At 40.5% G+C, this 18158-nt stretch overlaps 1 protein-coding gene across 16 annotated transcripts in view; it reads right to left on the bottom strand.

Annotated features, from left to right (window-relative positions):
* Htr4 (5-hydroxytryptamine receptor 4) overlaps positions 1 to 18158 on the bottom strand; it is a 185314-nt gene that overhangs the window by 86546 nt on the left and 80610 nt on the right. For 8 of the 16 annotated variants that reach the window (XR_015642115.1, XR_015642113.1, XR_015642114.1 and 5 more), the window contains 2 exon segments: positions 8074 to 8199; positions 6540 to 6740 (listed from right to left, as the gene is read on the bottom strand). Coding sequence is in view for 10 of the 16 variants with exons in the window: in NM_012853.2 (NP_036985.2) it covers positions 6540 to 6740; positions 8074 to 8199 (327 nt within the window). In the remaining 6 variants the exon portion in view is untranslated. 16 annotated transcript variants of the gene reach the window in all.

Genomic DNA, 18158 nt, shown 5'->3' with positions numbered 1-18158 from the left:
AACATTTAAGTCTGAAACTTGCTTTTTCTCAAATAACCGTTTTATCTCTCAGCGTATATTACTTGTCAGGAGATTCGATGGCTTCATTTCAAAAGTAGCGACTTAGTTGCTTTTCATTCAACAGAATCTCAGACAATACAGTGTTTGACCTATGACTCAGACTATATCAAGCATACTAATTTTAGTTTTGAAATTCTTTCAATTTTTCAGTAATATGATTCATTGGTCAAAGTACCAAGAACTGTAAGAATTATAGAAATGGCTCTTTTAATAGTAAAGATGTTCTGCATTCTTACTGGATTCAGGACCCAATAATCTGGGCAAACATTAAGACTCAAAGTGAGTCTCCTTCTTGAAAAGCACTACCCTTTCCTAGAACACTCACAGCAGCTTGAGGTGGGAGAGGACTGTGTCCTGGCAGGATTCATGCAGATAACAAGGACATCATATCTCTCCCATCCCCAATCATCCCTAGAAACTCCTTCCCTGCCTTGACCCACTTCAAATGTGAGAGGGACACTGCAAAGGTGGAGGCTAGATCATAAAGAAAACCATATCCTTCAAGGCAAGGCATTGACTGTAATGTTTGGGATGGACCTTCCCACTCAGTGTGGGTATCACTTGGGATAGGACTGGAGACAAAGAAAACACAAAAATTAGTCCCATCTTCCTTGTGGTGTTCAAGTTTCTAATGTCAACTATGGAGAAAAAAATGAAAACTTGCCAAATACCTAAATAAATATTTATATGCAGCTACTGTTTAATTGTCAAAAGCATCATTAAATGCAAATTCCATCAACTCAGACATTTTCCCATCCTTGTTCACCATGCAGTGCTTCCTCCCACAAGGAAGAAAAAAAGGCTTTGTGTGAGAAATTGCAGAACTGCATTTAATGAAAAATGCAGTGAGTTCTACAAAGATTAGAGATGGACTTTTGCCGCAGGGAAGATAGAACTGAACTAAAACGTGACAATCACACAGTGAGCATAGGAGCTCTCCAGGCACAGAGAGGAGCTTAGTGCCTTGAAGGCAGCAGAAGAAAAGAGACCAAGGTTGCCAGAGCCTAGAGACAGGGCTGGTGAAGGGCGTGAAGGGAAGCTCTGGAGAGAGATAGAAATAGACAGTGAAATTCTCCTTTTCTCATCAATTGTTACCATTCTCATACCTCATTGGAAAAATACCTTTGTGCACTGGATGGTGATTAACTCATAGTCACAGCTGGTCAGAGGGCAGAGAATAAGTGTCCAAGGAGTGCTCAGCAACAAATGACACACACACACACACACACACACACACACACACACACTAAGGCACACACACTTACACACACACACTTACACACTAAGGCACACACACACACTTACACACTAAGGCACACACACACTTACACACTAAGGCACTCACATACACACACACACACTAAGGCACACACACACTTACACACTAAGGCACACACACACTTACACACTAAAGCACTCACATACACACAAACACTAAGGCACACACACACTTACACACTAAGGCACACACACACTAAGGTACACACACACTTACACACTAAGGCACACACACACACTAAGGCACACACACACTTACACACTAAGGCACTCACATACACACACACACTAAGGCACACACACACTTACACACTAAGGCACACACACACTTACACACTAAGGCACACACACACTAAGGCACACACACACTTACACACTAAGGCACACACACACACACACACACACACACACACCATTGATGCTCAGAGACACTAGCAGAAGAGGGGGCAGAAAGAATCTGAGATTAGAGAAGACTAGAGAAAAAATGTCTTCTGGGTGTGGCAGGACCACTGCATTCATGAACGCAGAGCATCTTTGTTTGCCTGCACAGGATCTTCACAAGACCAAGCCAGTTAACATTCTAGCTCTGAGTGGGAAGGTGATCCTCTGCTCGTATCCAAAAAGCTATGGACAGTGGGAGCCCTTCTCAGCGAGGGAGAGCCAGTTTTCTTGAAGGGCATAGCACCTGGTAGGTTGACTGTGCTCCTGTGCTTGGCCCCACAATTAGGAATATATGAGCACCACATATTGGTGTTGATAGTCCATTCTAAGGGAGGACATAAACCTGGGAAGTAGGGGTAGGTAGGTCTAGGAGGAGTTGGGGTAAATAAGATCAAATACACTGTATGAAATTCTTGAAGATTTAATAAAAGTATTTTATACAGAGGAATAGCAGGGCATACAATGAGTGGGGAAATGGAAAAATTAGGGAAAAACTTTGTGGAGAGGGGAGCAATAAATAATGCCTGAATGTTTGAAAAAGCTATAGGGAGATATTATTTTTTGTTCATTTAAAATTCACATGTGATACAGGTAATGCACATACTGTTTAAATGAAGTCCACCCCCTTGTGGTAATGCTCTCCCAAAGAGCCATAGATTATCTAACAAACTGGGGAAACTCCCCTTCAAGTTGTTGGTCAGGATAGCCCAAGATGCTCCTCAAAAAATTCAGCCTATTGCCGCTACCCTTGGTCTCCTCCCAGAACACGAAGGTAAAACTCTGTTGCTGAAAACATGTACACTTCAAACACAGGGATCAAACTGGATGTGGGACAGAAGCCTCTTCCCTGAGGAATTGTATCATAGTGTCATAGAAGGTGACATACAATCTTGCAAGGGAGACAAGCAATCAATACTCCTTCCTACTCAAGTGCCAAGCATGGGTACCACAACAATGACCAGCATGGCAAGATATTCCCAAGGGTCTAAGGGTGGATGATGCATCTTGGGGATAAACCATAGCTGTGGGGCTGTGTGCTCCAAGATCTCTAGATTGGCTAGGGGCTCGGGTTCGGGTGAGGAGAGAGAACTCAGGCGGGGGGCGGGGGGTTGCAGCCTCGGTGCTGGTTCTTTTCCTTTTTGCCACTGCTACTTTGATTGCTCAGGCAGGGCTGAGCCGGCAGGACACTGACTAGCCACCAAGGAGTACCGAGGAGCTTCTGCCAGCAATTTCAGAAGGGCAGATCTCTTCCCCAAGCAGCCATGTTACAGCTCTTATAGCAGAAGCTCTCAGACGATGGAAGAATTCCTGCACGCTTTTAATCCTTCTGAACACGATTCTTAAATACAGTTTTTGGATTGGTCAGTTTCTGACAGCAGGTAATTCCAATAGGTTTGGCCTGAGAGCTTGGGAAGATCTCATCTACATATTTGGTGGCTGATCTGTCTTGACCTGTGGAGGAGGGGCTTGAGGCATTGCCCTATGAGACTGATCTGTCTCAAACCTTTCTCCAGGGGTCTTTGGGTAGGAGGGACCTGCAGCTACATGAGAAGGCCCTGATCTCCTAAGAGACTGGGAATGTGCCTGTTGTCCCTTTTAGGGTCCGGGTATTTGACCTATCTCGATCAGGAATCATGATATCTTTCACAGCCAGCTGCCCTACTCATAGCCATCTAATTGGACCCACATCCTACTCAGTAAGAGAGAATTCACACCTGGTAGTGTAAACCTACTCAACTACCTATGGTTAGCAAAACCTTGGACTCTGAAAGAGAATCCACTATGCCACTTTCCTAAACCCTGCCCATTTCCTGACCACATTCTAAATACTCACCTTTATATCTACAGACAAATGTAACCTTCACCTGCTCATCAGAAAAGGGTGCTAATTTTATAGCAGATGGGGACTATGAAGAAATCAACAGCTGATTAAGATGTAGAGAAGTAACAGGCCACGGGGATCCAACCTCAATCAATATATCTGAAATGCAACCTCTACAATTAAGGCTCAAGGAACGTGGCAGAAGAGAGGGATGGAGAGACTGTAAGAGCCAGTACCAGGGTATATCTGCCACAAGACCATGACAGAGAAGCTACTATACCCATGAAATCTTAGTAATATATTTGACTCAAGAAGACCTATGTTTGGTACATCAACAAAGGTGGGGAAATATCACAAGGCTCCACCTTCAGAAGAAGAGCTATAGTCAATGATGGCTGAGAGAATGAGAATCTGTCTTCTCTAGTGGTGAGCTCCTGATAGGTGATCCAAGGATGAGTCATCAGGGTTAAACACATAAAAGCATGAGTAACACTAAATGGACTCAGCAGGGTGTGTGGGCTGAGGGGAAGGAAGGAGGACAGGGAAGGAATTGAAATAGGGAGAGGGTAGGATAAAAATACTGTAAATACAATATGTATGCATAGAATTCTAAATCAATTAAGTTGGATTCTAAATAGATTAGAAATATTTAATTAAATTTAGAAATTCTCTACATCAATCAGTGAGGTTGTATCTCAAAGCAAGAGGTAGCTATTGAAAAGTTCCAGGCAAGTGGCTCAGAGTAGCCATTTTCAAAGCTGGCCATTTGTTGGATCTTGGAAGTAGAAATGCATACAGCAACCTGAGGAGAACAATTAGAGGATGTGCTGGTGTGTTGACAGAAGTTGAGTGCCAATCCCAGCCATACCGTGTTGCCATGGACAATGATCCACCTCAGGTAGATTAACCTTTGTCCTGAACTTCGGTCCTGCAAGATTGATGCTTTACCCTCCATTTTTTTTTTTTTTTTGAGACAAAGAAAACTGGTACTCAGAAAGGCTTATTAATCCACTGTCAATCTCAGAGGCAAAAACCTGACAGAGCTGAAAGTTAAATCTCTCAAATGTTAAACAGATGGCTTTTAATGTCCAATTCCTCACTGCTTCACTACATCCTGAGCCTACTTGAGGAAACGTTCATGAAGGGGTATGAGCTGAAATCTGAAAGTCTGAAGCTAACCCATCCCTGACAGTAGACCTTTTAGCATTTGTCTTGGAGCTGGCTAGATTCTATTCTCTACAGAAAGAAAGCAAAAAGGAAAGAAAGGAAGAAAGGAAGAAAGGAAGAAAGGAAGAAAGGAAGAAAGGAAGAAAGGAAGAAAGGAAGAAAGGAAGAAAGGAAGAAAGGAAGAAAGGAAGAAAGGAAGAAAGGAAGAAAGAAAGAAAGAAAGAAAGAAAGAAAGAAAGAAAGAAAGGAAGGAAGGAAGAAATGTCTCCCATTTTTATTCCATGAGTGGCTCATTTTCTTCCCCTGGCTTTTGCCAAAATCTCACTGAGTTCCAGCTTCCCCTTAACCCCAGCCTTGCCTTTTTCTAAGTGTCAGCATTGTATTACGTCTAGTCTCAAAGATCATTGTAGTGATGGTCATACACAGGCTACCCTCTCTGATCTCCCCATGTTTTCTACTTTCTCATATTTCATTTTATGAAATATGAAATTTCATATCATATCTACTGTTTGTAAAATATCTTTTATATACTGACATTCAATAATAAACAAGCTAAGACACAAATTTATAATTACGACACATGGTAGGTCTTACTGTTGGCCAACAATCCACTTATGTTCCTCTCTCTCTACATATGCAGTGGAGTCTCATTATACGTATATATGTAGAATCTAGGCAATTCAACTCTGTGTTTTTATCAGGAAAACAAAGAGTGGTTTTAACAGTGGAGACTATCTCACCTGCCATTCTCATCAGCGCCCTCATGAGAAAGGAGGAGAATCTGTTGTCACAGTTGGTTTCAATTCTTAAGGACCTGCCCTAGGTGAGTAATTTTCTAAGAAGCCATTACTTTACTGTTTAAAGATGAATATTTTTGATAATATAGCATCCTCTAACTTTGGCTAATTACTCTTCTAAGTCCTCAATTTAAGAGACGCATCTCTCCCAAGCCAGAGGAAGGAGGTCTGTGGGTGGTTGGAGAGGAAATGAGATGCTCTCCTCAGCTGTGTGAGCTTCTGAAAGCTTTATCTCATGTTTCCTCCTGGGTCCTAGGCCTAAAACCACATATTCATCTGACTTCTGAAGTTTGTTTGTTTGTTTGTTTGTTTGTTTGTTTGTTATTCAGTGAAATTGACCAGAAACGGACACTGGAAAGGGCTGATAAGCATAAATCTGCAACAAGGGAAGCAAAAGGGGACCATTTGACACCCTAAGTATGGAAACCAAACAGACAAACACAATTTACACTGGGGAAAGAATGCTAAACTAGAATTGAATGCTAAACCTCAATTAATAGAGGTTTAATTGTCAATTTTAACTTTCTAGGAAAAACATCCCCACAATCACATGAAATTAGCTAGACCTTATTACACAGGCATATTTAAGGAGAAGGTAATGTCCAAACACAGAGTGGTATCATTCTGAACTGGCCCATAGCATCCTGGGCAGATGTACTAATTCTTGCCATGTGGCTTCCTTAACCTTTTGTTCCTGCTGTCAATACAAAATTGAAAACCAACTTGGCTGAGGATACCTATTGCCACGGTAGACTTTGCAAGCAATTGCTAGTCTGTGCCAACCTTTGGGTCTTCTATATCTGTGAGAGTACCTGCCTGAGTAGGAGTCCTCCACAAGGAATCACTGAACTTCCAACATCTGTCTCTCTGAAGTATTTGTGATGATTCAAGGAAGGAAAGAAAGACACGAGGTAATATCTTGTTAGATGACTGATGACAAATGCAGTCCACTCAACACGTTGTTCTGCTCTTACCTATCCAGGGAAATGCAGCAGAGGTGAAAAATTGATGCTGTGGTGAGTAGGACATCCAGAGAGGTCCGGACCAGGCAAAACATCTCCCCATAAAACCAGATGTCTTGGACCAACTCAATGGCACCGAAGGGCATCACCAGCACCGAAACCAGCAGATCAGCAAAGGCAAGAGACACAATGAAATAATTGGTTTTTATTTTCCTGTGAGGGAAAAGGAATAGCCAAGGTGGTGGGGGAAGGATGTGGGGAAGAAGGTGGGGAGAGTGAGGGAAGAATTGGAAAGAGTAGAAGGAAGGAATGAAGGGAGGTAGAAAGGGAAAGAAAAAAAATCACACATTAAACATAATCCACGAGACTCAATTTTCCCTTTTGCACCTCGGGAGATTCTCTGTGCTCTGACCTTTTCTGACTTCTCCAGACCCATGTCATGCCCAAAGCCCTCTTTCCCTTCTGCCCTTCTGGCCTGACCAGAGGTTGGATGTTGGCGTATCGAGGACCATTCTGAGGTTCCACACAGTTGTGCTTTCTCCCACCTACTCTTCTTGCCAGTGTCCACCCTACCTTTGGTCCCAGCTTAGGCACTCCCAGTGTTAAGCTGTACCATTCTCAGCTGCTGAGATGACCTCTTCTGTACCTATTATGTGTGACTCCAGGAAAGTTCTGCATTGTTTTTTTTTTTTCTCTGCCTCTTTACTGGGTCAGGGCCTGTCTTGCTTAGAGACAGGATACTTCTGCCTCACCTTTTCTTTTATGGTTGGATGCTACTTAGCACAGGCCAATATCCAGTGAATTTTAGGGAACTTCAGTGCCTAGCGTTCAACTTACATCAACTCAGACAAAAAAAGTGAGTGGGTATTATCCTCCTTTGCTGAATATTGCTACCTAAGACACCGGATGGCCAGTTCAAATTTGATGTTTAACAATGGATACTTTTTTTTTTTCTTTTTTTTTTTTTTTTTTTTTCCGGGGCTGGGGACCGAACCCAGGGCCTTGCGCTCGCTAGGCAAGCGCTCTACCGCTGAGCTAAATCCCCAACCCCTAACAATGGATACTTTTAAAATATAACTGTCTCCATATCATTACACAGGCCACACCAATACAATACACTATTATTTTGAAAAAATATTTTAGATTATTATAATTGTAGCTGAGGCTAGTAAGGTACAAACTGTGGTAGATCCAGTGTTTATTCCTTAAATCAGTCATTGGTTATTATATATATATATATGTATATATGTATATATATATATATATATATATATATATATATATATATATATGTGTGTGTGTGTGTGTGTGTGTGTGTGTGTGTGTATTTTCAGATAGGATGAAAGTTCTCCCAAGGTATTCTTATGATTATGTTGGTGTTGGACTTGTAGGATTACGTGTGGTCCCTTTTCTGATTTTCAAAATTTGTCCCCATGAATGTTTTCCGTCATCATGATAAATTATAATGGACATTACTCAGAACCAACTTTACAGGGAGATCCTTCTGACACATATGTTTGCTGACAGGTCCCCTTGTGCTCCTCACCTGAGCTGCCTGTCCCTGCACACAGCAACCATCACCAGCAGGTTGCCCAGGATGGCCATCAGGATAACCATTGCGAAGAATGTGAGCAGTACGACCTTCTCCACAGACCCGAAACCCTCGTTGGAACTGGAGGTTATGGAAACACAAAACACCCAGATGAGAGGGAGCATCAAACACCTTGGAAAGGCCATTCATTTGCCCCCCTCAGTCTTCATGAAGGTCACGTCATCATAAATCAGTAGTAGCAACATGTATCATGCACCTGAACTTGCCAATGTCTTCCATCATTTGAAGACATCCCCAGATGGCTGGAGAATATGTGAGGGGGATTGGGCAGGTAAATAGCTAGCCTTGACCTCATATATTTTTTCCTTCAGAGTCTCTCCTTGCCTTGTAATCAGGTATGTATTTAGTTGGTTTCTATGATGCATAACCGACTCATCTATAGTGCAAGCTCCACCACACGAGGACCTTAGCTGTTTTATTCATTCACGTGTGTTCAACTCATGATTCTCAATTATCAGACGGAGGAGATGATCTGTGATCAATGAATGGTAGTCATTAGAACCAAGGTCTGCATGAATGAAAGGGCTACATGTTTCTGTATCCTATTATAACTTGAGCAAAAGCTGCAGTTTATAGGTGGGCAGTCTAGGAAGGGACAGCCATACTCAATGGATGTTCTGGTGACAGTTCACAAATGACTTCAACATTCTGTGAAGCCTATAGGACAAGAGGCTCTGGGACATCTTCTACTTCATGACATGTTGGTTTACTGACACGTAATGTCCCTTTGACACTCACATCTTTGTCGATTTCAGCACAAGATTAGACTCTACAAATTATTCTTTTGCCAGTATAAGCTCAGGATTTGGTTTATGAGGTTGATGTAAGGGTTCCTTCTCAAGAAAAACACTGTATTTTCGGGTTGCTCTGAAACTGCAGGGAACAATTATGTTCATAATGTCCCCCCAAAAAGTCCTTTTAAGAAGTTTGGAAAGGTTTTTAAAATGTTGGACATGAACAGAACACATCAGCATAGAGAACTGGGGTGAAGAGCTCTTGGAACACTATAGGGTTCTGTCTCTGCAGCGCCGATGCCCATTCATTATAGAATATGCTGTTGGTATTCAGCTGCTACTTGTCATTCCTGCATGCTTAAGTTTAACCCTTAGGTGATGTGCAGTAGCCCAACCAACATTTCTTATCTTCATGGTGTGGACTGCCTGACATAACTTTCAGAATTATTCTAAAAATCACCCTCACAGATTGTCTCTGGTTATATTTTCATTGTAATTTCCAGTGGCAGTAAAGTACCTGGTCTATAGTGTGTGTGGTGTGTGGCCATATACAGTGCATACTGAGTAAGCACACTCTAGTTTTCTGACTAAATAACAGGAATGTAATATTCCACAAGGGGAGGCATAGTCTTCACTATATTCCAACGCATTCTTTGAAAGCACGGAGATATTACCTAAAACAGAGAAGATACAGCGCAAGATTTTTAAAGGGGACTTTTAACCACCAGAAGGAATATTCTACTTGAAATAAGAGTAGTTTAACATATTTATTCATTCAACTCTAAGATGGGCCTAGTGTGTGTATAAGAAAAATAAAGTAGAGAGTAAACGGATATGTAAGAAAGTAGGCATTGTTAGTTCTGAAAAGGGTAGGGAGATCAGGACTGTTTGTGGGGGTTAGGAGTCTGCCATCTTTGTGTTTGAAGGAGAATGTGCATGTGTGTACACATGTGTGGAAATGTACTCTCCTATGTGAGCATGTGAGGAAGGAAGAATTGTTTCTCCATTGTTTTTAGGGTAGTTTGTTGGTTGGTTTGGTTTGGTTTTGTTTTTGAGACGGAGTCTAACACTAACTTAGAGCTTGTCACTTGGGCTACATTGGCTGACCAGGGGACCAAAGGAATCCACCTGTTTTCATCTTCCAGTCATAGGCAATACCACCATGCCCAGCATTTACTAAGTGAACACAAATGTGCATGTGCATGTATACAAATGCACTTGCATACATGTGTGCATACACATATACACATACAAACACACCCGAATACCTGCTTGTATACAAGTACACACACACTCTACACACAAGATGCTGGTAGTGTTGCCACCCAGAAAACTGACTTAATTGGTCTTGTCTGTAGTCTGAGTGTCAGAACTTTTGAAGTGCCAAGTTATTCCGATTTGTAACCAAGGCTGAGTCTCACTGAAGAAGGAGATAAGAACCTTCTAATTGCCAAGGAGAGACTTCAATGGCTTCCTGGAATTGCTTTGAATTTCTGACACAAAATTCATTTAAGAACACCTGGCTCTACTGAGAGATTAATTCACAGTTGTTAGAATAACTACAGTTAAAACAGGGCAAAATAAACAAGACCAAGTGTGATCATGAATGTAAGGAATTTGCAATCTATGTGTATCTCTGTATCTTCTGGGATTATAGAAGGCTTGGTGTGTTCTTAGAATGACCACGTGAACCCAGAAATTTGTAGATATGTATCCTAAAGAACTGAGAACAGGAATAAAAACAGGATGTTTTATACCAACATTCTTAACACCATTAGTGATAAAAGCCAGTAGATATAATCTAGTGGCTTATACCCATGAACAGACAGCAAATAAATCAGAATGTAATAGATATGTAAACACACACATATATATATATATATATATATATATATATATTGGAATATTATGCTTCCATAAAAGGCATGAAGGAATTGCACATGCTTCAATATTGATAAATTCTGAAGATATAATGTTGGGTGAAATGCACCAGAAATAAAGGAGCAAGTACATGATTCTGCTTCTATTAGAACTACAGACTATAAAAAATTACAATAAAGTAAATTAATAACTCCTCATGCCTGGGGTTGCAGGGAAGTTAGAATTATTACTTAGTAGATAAGAGTTATTCTTTGGGTTGCTGGAAACATTCTGGAAATGATATTCATGAAGATAGTTTCACATGATTATGGATGTACCTATTACTGAAATGTTTGATTATAGTCATTATTTAACATATTACTGGTCAATTGTCTGTGTTTTATTATAATACAAAAATAATACATGGATAAGTATTCATCAAGATGCTTCTGTATAAGCTTTCTATGTTAGTGGCCAGTTGTCCTGGGTATTTTAGGCTACTTTCTTACCTACAATGGATGAGAGAATATACCCTTAGCAGGTGGATTCTCTACATAGTTCATGTTCCCCCATTAGAACCACTTTCCCTTTGCTGATTTTCTTTTAGGAAGAGAAAACATAGAAAGCTCTGAAGTGCTTGTGATGGATACCTCTGGCTGCAAAGAATAAAAAATGTGTGTTTAAAGAATGTGGGGCAGAGGTTCAACGTCATGGTTCATTTGTGGCACACCAATTAGGAGCTGGAAGAGGCTATATTTCAAATTATGTGTGATAAACTCAATTTAACCATAGAGAGAACTTTTATAATTAGGCAAAAATAAATATAAATTCCAGTAACAATAAGTAAAATAAACTAAGAGCTATTCTTTCAAAATCCATGTTAGATCCTTGGGTTGCCTCTGACATCCTCTGGGAACACTGTCAAAAGCAATTAGACAGTTCTTGCCACAGAGCTGCCATCTATGCTAAATGGGTTCTTCAACAACTTTTCCTATGAGAAATTTTTTTCATTTCTTTTTCCATGATCTTTTGACTCGTTTACAAAGAAATTCTATAAACTTGCTGACCAGATTTAATATAATCTCTATTCCTAGTAAAAGAAAATAGAAAGACTAAACCTGAGTTCTCTATACAGGTTAGTTCAAATAAAACCAAATATCAAAGGACAACATTAATACAAATAATTGTCACAACTAGCAGAAGCCTGTGCATGTACTAGCATAAGGTATAGATTATGCCACAGATGGCATTTGCTTCCACACTGGCTCTATTAATACTACACCATGTGACTGTAAATCATTCACTTATTTCCTCTGAAGCTCAAAAGTTAGAGCAAATGTCTTAACATCCACCAAGTACACACGGAGGGGCAACTACATGCTAATTGTCATGCTGGACATTGACAAAGTCCTCAAAGACTTCATGCTATGATGGGAACAGAGAAGACAGAAGTAGACATGCGCAGAACAAATGCAGTTATGCTCACTATTTCAAAATTGTTCTCTCACTTTGATGCTTGTAATTCACTGAGTTTTCTTTTCCAAACATAGATTCTTTTTGTATAAATCTCAGGTGAAACATAGGCTTTTGGCTTTTTAACCTTGTGTAACATAGATGCTCTTCTCAGCCCTCTTCTATTTTGTGGAGGAAGGATGAAGGTACACGTGGGTGTACAGGCACACAGAAGCCGGAGGTTGACCTCAGATGCTGTCCTCAATCACCTTTCTACCTTGTGCCTTGAAGCATGCTCTCTTGCTATCCCTGAAGCTTACCAGTTCAGTGATTGTAGTATGCTACAAAGCCGAATTATCCTCCTGTATCTCCTTCACCCGTGCTGAGATTACAGGTGCCTGGCATTTTAATGCACATGCTGGGGATTAGATTTAGATCCTTGTGAGTCATCTCCCCAGACTTCTGAATTACAAAACTCTAAAGAGCATAAACATGAAGATACAGTATAGAGTGATTAAATGAGAGGAAAATGTTAGGTAGGCCAGGAACTCTACAGATGACATTCAGGTGACCTTTGCAGAGGATTCAGATATAGAGGAAATAGAGGAGTGAGGCTTATGAACAAATGCCCTGAGACATGAAAACCTTTTGGGTTCTTTCTCAAGAGAGTCAAGCACCTGAAATGAGCACACAAAAGTACCGAGGAGTAGACTCTGAGAAGCTAATGTCCTACTGGATGAAGCAGAAGTGTAGGAGCAGAACAATGTCATTTGGGAATGAATGTGAAAACAAATCAGATCAGGTGAGTCTTGAAGAGTCGCAGTGCTTGAAGTAGAATTGGCATTATGAGGATAGGAGAGGAGAGGCTGGTTCATTTGAGGCAGGAGTGGCAATCTTCCCATAGAAAGCAAACTGGTTGTTTGGTGCCAAATGGTCAGCCAAAAAGCAGGCATACAAATAACAATATATAAACTGAGAGGATTATATTTAGGAATATATATGTGTATATTACGTATATGTACACAATGGCAATAAATGAAAGAAGAGGTTATGAATTTGAAAAAGAGTGGGGAGGGGTGTTGTCTTAGTTAGGGTTTCTGTTGCTGTGAAGAGACACCATCACCAAGGCAATTTCTATAAAGGACAACATTTAATTGGAGCTGGATTATAGCTTCAGAACTTCAGTCCATTATCATCAAGGCAGGAAGCATGGTAGCATCCAGGCAGGCATGGTACTGGAGGAGCTGAGAGTTCTACATCTTGTTCTGAAGCAAATGGGAGAAAATTGACTCCCAGGCATCTAGGGGGATATAGATATAGTCTAAAAGCTCACCTCCACAGTGACACACTTCCTCCAACAGGCCACACCTATTCTAACAGGGCCACACCTCCTAATAGTACCACTTCCTGGGCTAAGCATATTCACACCACTATATGTATATGGAAAGGTTTGGAGGGAAGGAAGGGAAGGGGAAAATGCTGGAACTGTTTTATAATTCCAATAATAAGAAAAACGTTTAAAAAATTGGTAGATTCAAAGAAGACAGTGCTTACCACAAAAGGGGTAGCATGCACATATATGTTATTTAATATCCAATATGGAAAAATAATGCCATGGGTGGTGGTGAGAAGTAAAATCAAATCCATATTTCTAATTTGCATACATAGAAAGATGCTATAATTTTATTAGATGGAAAAATAAGGTGTAAAATACCTGTAAGAGCTGCAAGTTTGCAAGTTCAATAGGCAGCTAGGTTGTGCTTGTAGCTATAACTGGGAAGGGATAGCCACACAGGAAACACACATGGTATTTGCCTTGGGAAGAAATGTAAACATGCAAGAATGGGGCCAGAGTCTGGACCTAAACATGTACTAGCTGAAGATATGAAGAAAGTAGAAAGCATCTGCGGAAGCATCGTAGAAGAAAGATGGAAAATAAGTGTCTTGATGGCAGTTTGTGCTGCTGTGGGCATGGGTGGAAAGGAAAAGAGCAGAAGAAGATCTCAGTCCCAATGGGATGATGAATGGATGATAGATGGATGATGGATGGATGATGGTTGAATGATGGATGGATGATGGATGATGGATGGATGATGGATGGATGATGGATGGATGATGGATGGGTGATGGATGGATGATGGATGGATGATGGATGAATGATGGATGGAGAAGTAAATGGACAGGTGGGGAGTGGGGACAGTGGTCACAGATGAGGCAGCTTTGGATGACAGTCAAACAAAAAGATGACTAAAGGAAAATGATCAGATAGTCTAAGAGAGCCCCAGGTATTGGTAGGTTGATGCATCAAAACACTGAAAACCAGGCTAGACTTCAGAAAAACTAGCTGTAGAGAATGTGTCTGAAGGAATAGAGAAAAGCGGAGTACAATAACTATGTGGTAAAACTGAGAATGGCTCAGGCAAGAGAACAGCCATTCTTTTGTGTATTTACAAATTGACCATTTAATAATGTTATATTGACATAGAATTTTATCATTGGACAAAAGTCTTTGTCAGAGGAAAAGCCTGCTAACACATTAGGATCGCCATGTACAGAGGAAACATCTTTGAAAATACACAGGGTGCACTCACAGAGAGTCCTGGGCAGCTCAAATGCTCCTATTCAGCTTTTTTCTTCATCTCCCCCCACCTCGCAATCTTGGTGCACTCACATAAAGATGAAGAAAACAGCACTTTTTTCTTTTGCCAATCAACAGTCAACCAAAAGATGTAAAACTAGGAGATGGTGGAGAACACTCAGTCATGAATTCAAGGAAGCTGGATGAACAGGTAGGTGATGGCCAAAGATCTCTATTCCTCTGGCAAATCAAGTAAGAAACAAAAGCAGAACAGGGAAAATGCAGAGTCCATTATGTGTGCTCTAGGGAACTCCAGGGTAAGTAGGGTGACCAGACAGCCATATTTAAGGCTCAGAAAACAAGTGCCACACTCTCAGTAATAGACACTTTAAAGAGAAAAGAAGAGAGGGAGAGCGAAAAGGCAAAGCTTGCGTGTAACTGCAGCAAAGCGAGGAAAGATGCCAGCAAAACTCTGTTGTTTTAGCACACAACTAGGACAGCAGAAAATAAAAATGGAGTCAAAGAGAGTCAGGACAGAGATGGATAGCAACAGAGATCCTGGGGACAAAACCTGAAATACTAGAAATGGAAAATTCAATCAACCAAATACAGAGCGTCATGGGAAGTTTCACCAACAGAATGAGCTTGTTTTTCACTGAACGTTAAACAGCATACTTTGTCCTTTAAATGGGAATTTTAGCTAGCCAAATAATGATAATATAGTGTGAAGGTTGTATCTGTAAAATAAGTTTTGAGAATTCTTGGGACTACTATATTACCCTTGAATCTCAAAGAGTGACATCCCAAGGAGATTGAAAGTGTTGACAAATTAATTGCCTTTGTTTCCACTGGGTGTGACAGTTATAAAATACATCACTGTTGCTGAGTGAAATACTTTGCTCTAGTTTTTGTAATACTGAAATAGTCAAAATAACCAGGAGTTTATTATCCAGAAAGAATACTGGAGCTATCACTATAGAGGATTTTAAGCTGAAACATGGATTCATGTCAATTAAAACAGCCTGGTAGTGGCACAATGTAAGGAAGAATGAAGGACACAGGTATGAATCCGTGCACCTATGCCTATTAATTTCTGGCAAAGACGACAAAATGCACTTGGGAAAAAGAGATAGCCACCTCAACAAATAGTGCTGGGAAGACTGACGTCTATACCTAGAAAATGAAACTGGGTCCTGTCTTCACAATCTATAAAAATTATTGCCAAATGTTTTAAAGACCATATGTTGAACCCATATCACTGAAGATGTCAGAGGACAAGTTAGGGCCGACAGTTCAAGATGTAGGCATTAGACATTCTGAGCGGGACGCCAACTCTGAATGAAATAATAGCAGTTGACAAATGCCCTCATGAAATTAGAAAGCTTTTGGACAGCCTACAGAATGGGAAAAAGATAGTCCAAAAGGTTCAATATTGGCACATACCTTAGAGGTAACCAACAGCTGTCCAATTTTAAGGCCCCCTTCAATAGGAAGGAAATCACGCCCAGTATCGTGAGCCTAGGCATGTATCCATTGTCCGTGCTGCCATTACTGCTACTGTCTCCAATTCAGGAAATTCCCAGTTGCAATCTTAATATCTATCCTTTTGTCTACAGGCAAATGTAGCTCTCATCCCTCAACAAAAAAAAAATTCTCCTCTTGCCTTTGCTTCTATGGAGTTGGTTGGCTTCAAAACACAATCCCTTTTGTACTTATTTCAGTTGCTTTGAAAATATAACCCATATCTGTAGTGACAATGTGGGAAATTTGGGATCTTTAAAAAACAGAAATATTAAAGAAGATGCTTTTGTTTTAATCTGTGGTGTGGGATATGGGGCTATTTCAGATTGTCCACAGCAACTGACTGTGATTTGCCTCATGCTCCGGTAGGAGCATGATTTTGCTAGCTGTATTGTGTGATTGTGTGACATTTTGAAATATGGGGGACTTTTCAGAGGATATATAAAGAATAGGGTCCCCAAGACACATGGCAAGCTGTTGGTTGGTTGTTGGTTGTTGTTGGTCATAATTTGTTAAGTTGTGTGTAAAGAAGAAACAAGAAGAAATTAGTTATCCTGACGGTGAAGATCAAATTTGTCCCAAGGAACTCAATACCCCTAATCAGCAGGAAGTCGTCTAATGATAATGTCACCCCCCCTTTCTGACTCCTGACTTTATTCCTGATCTCTTCCCTTTCCTGTCTATCCCTTTTTTCTCTCTTAAGTAGTGTTAGGGGAAAATATGAAAGAAAAAGGGTGGAGAAGGGTGGAAGAAAGAAGGATCACAGAGTAGCCAAAGACAGCTACATATACCTGTTTAACTTTGTCCTCTGAATCTTTGCTTTGAAAGCATATATTGTTTTTATAATTATGTAATGCATATTCTTTAGATTCCCCATTGATAAATCTATGACCACTAGACTACACGTAGGAGAGAGTTATTCATATTTGTGTTAGAAATACTTCTCATGTAAATTAGTTTTAAGAACACCATTTTAATTAAAGTAGTAGTAGACTGTAAGAAGGTGGTAATTGTTAATGAATAACTTAAACGAAAATGTAACTATAACTTTTAAGAGTGTATTCTATTTCTGTTACATAAATGAATCTTTTCCCTGAGGCCTACAGTGATCAGACTACATATAACAGTATAATTCTAGCTGAAAATCTGTGGAATCCACAACTGAATGCATAAGACTTGTCCAACTCTCCTCTTCCCTATTTTCTCCTTCTACTTATTAACCACACAAGACCAACCATAAAAAGATAGTTAGGTTCCCAAACCAATTACTGAGGATACCATGCTTCCTGTAAATGTATCTCCTGCTCTCCTTCACCTGCAGTCACCACACAGGGTGCTTTTAAAGGCTGTGCACAAATTCAGGGCTTCTCTGTTCCTGGGTTTTGAGTCTTGGCTAAATGCAAGGCATGGAGGACTGGCCCTCTTGCTATTCACCCTCAGAATGATGAGTCTCTGTGTGTGCTCCTTTCTTAAGTCTTGGTTTATTTCCACATTCTAGATAAGTTACAGTCACTAGGAACTCTCTATTTTCAAATTAATAATTGTTTTCTGGAAGAGAGATTATTTCTTACGCCTTATGTTACTTTGTTGTTTCAGTAAACGTTGAGGTCTCTTAGTTAATTTTTCAATAGACTGATTTTCCTTAAGTGCTGTTTAAAAATGACAGAATAAGTAATATTGTGCGTGTAGGACTGTTTCCTAGTGGGAGGCATCACGGTAGTGCCACTTCTGCCTCAGCAGCAATCACCCAGAGGTCTTGATTAAAACGCACATTGCTGGGTGCACCTATACGGTTTCCAGTTCAACGCTTCTGGGCTAGAGGCCAGTTCTAACCAGTTCCCAGGTGATGCTGATGCCACCAGTTTGTGAAACAA

Source organism: Rattus norvegicus, chromosome 18, assembly GCF_021556685.1.
Source record: "Rattus norvegicus strain SHRSP/BbbUtx chromosome 18, alternate assembly SHRSP_T2T, whole genome shotgun sequence".
Lineage (NCBI taxonomy): Eukaryota > Metazoa > Chordata > Mammalia > Rodentia > Muridae > Rattus > Rattus norvegicus.
Note: the sequence above shows the minus strand (reverse complement) of the source record. Positions and strands in the feature narration are given on the sequence as shown.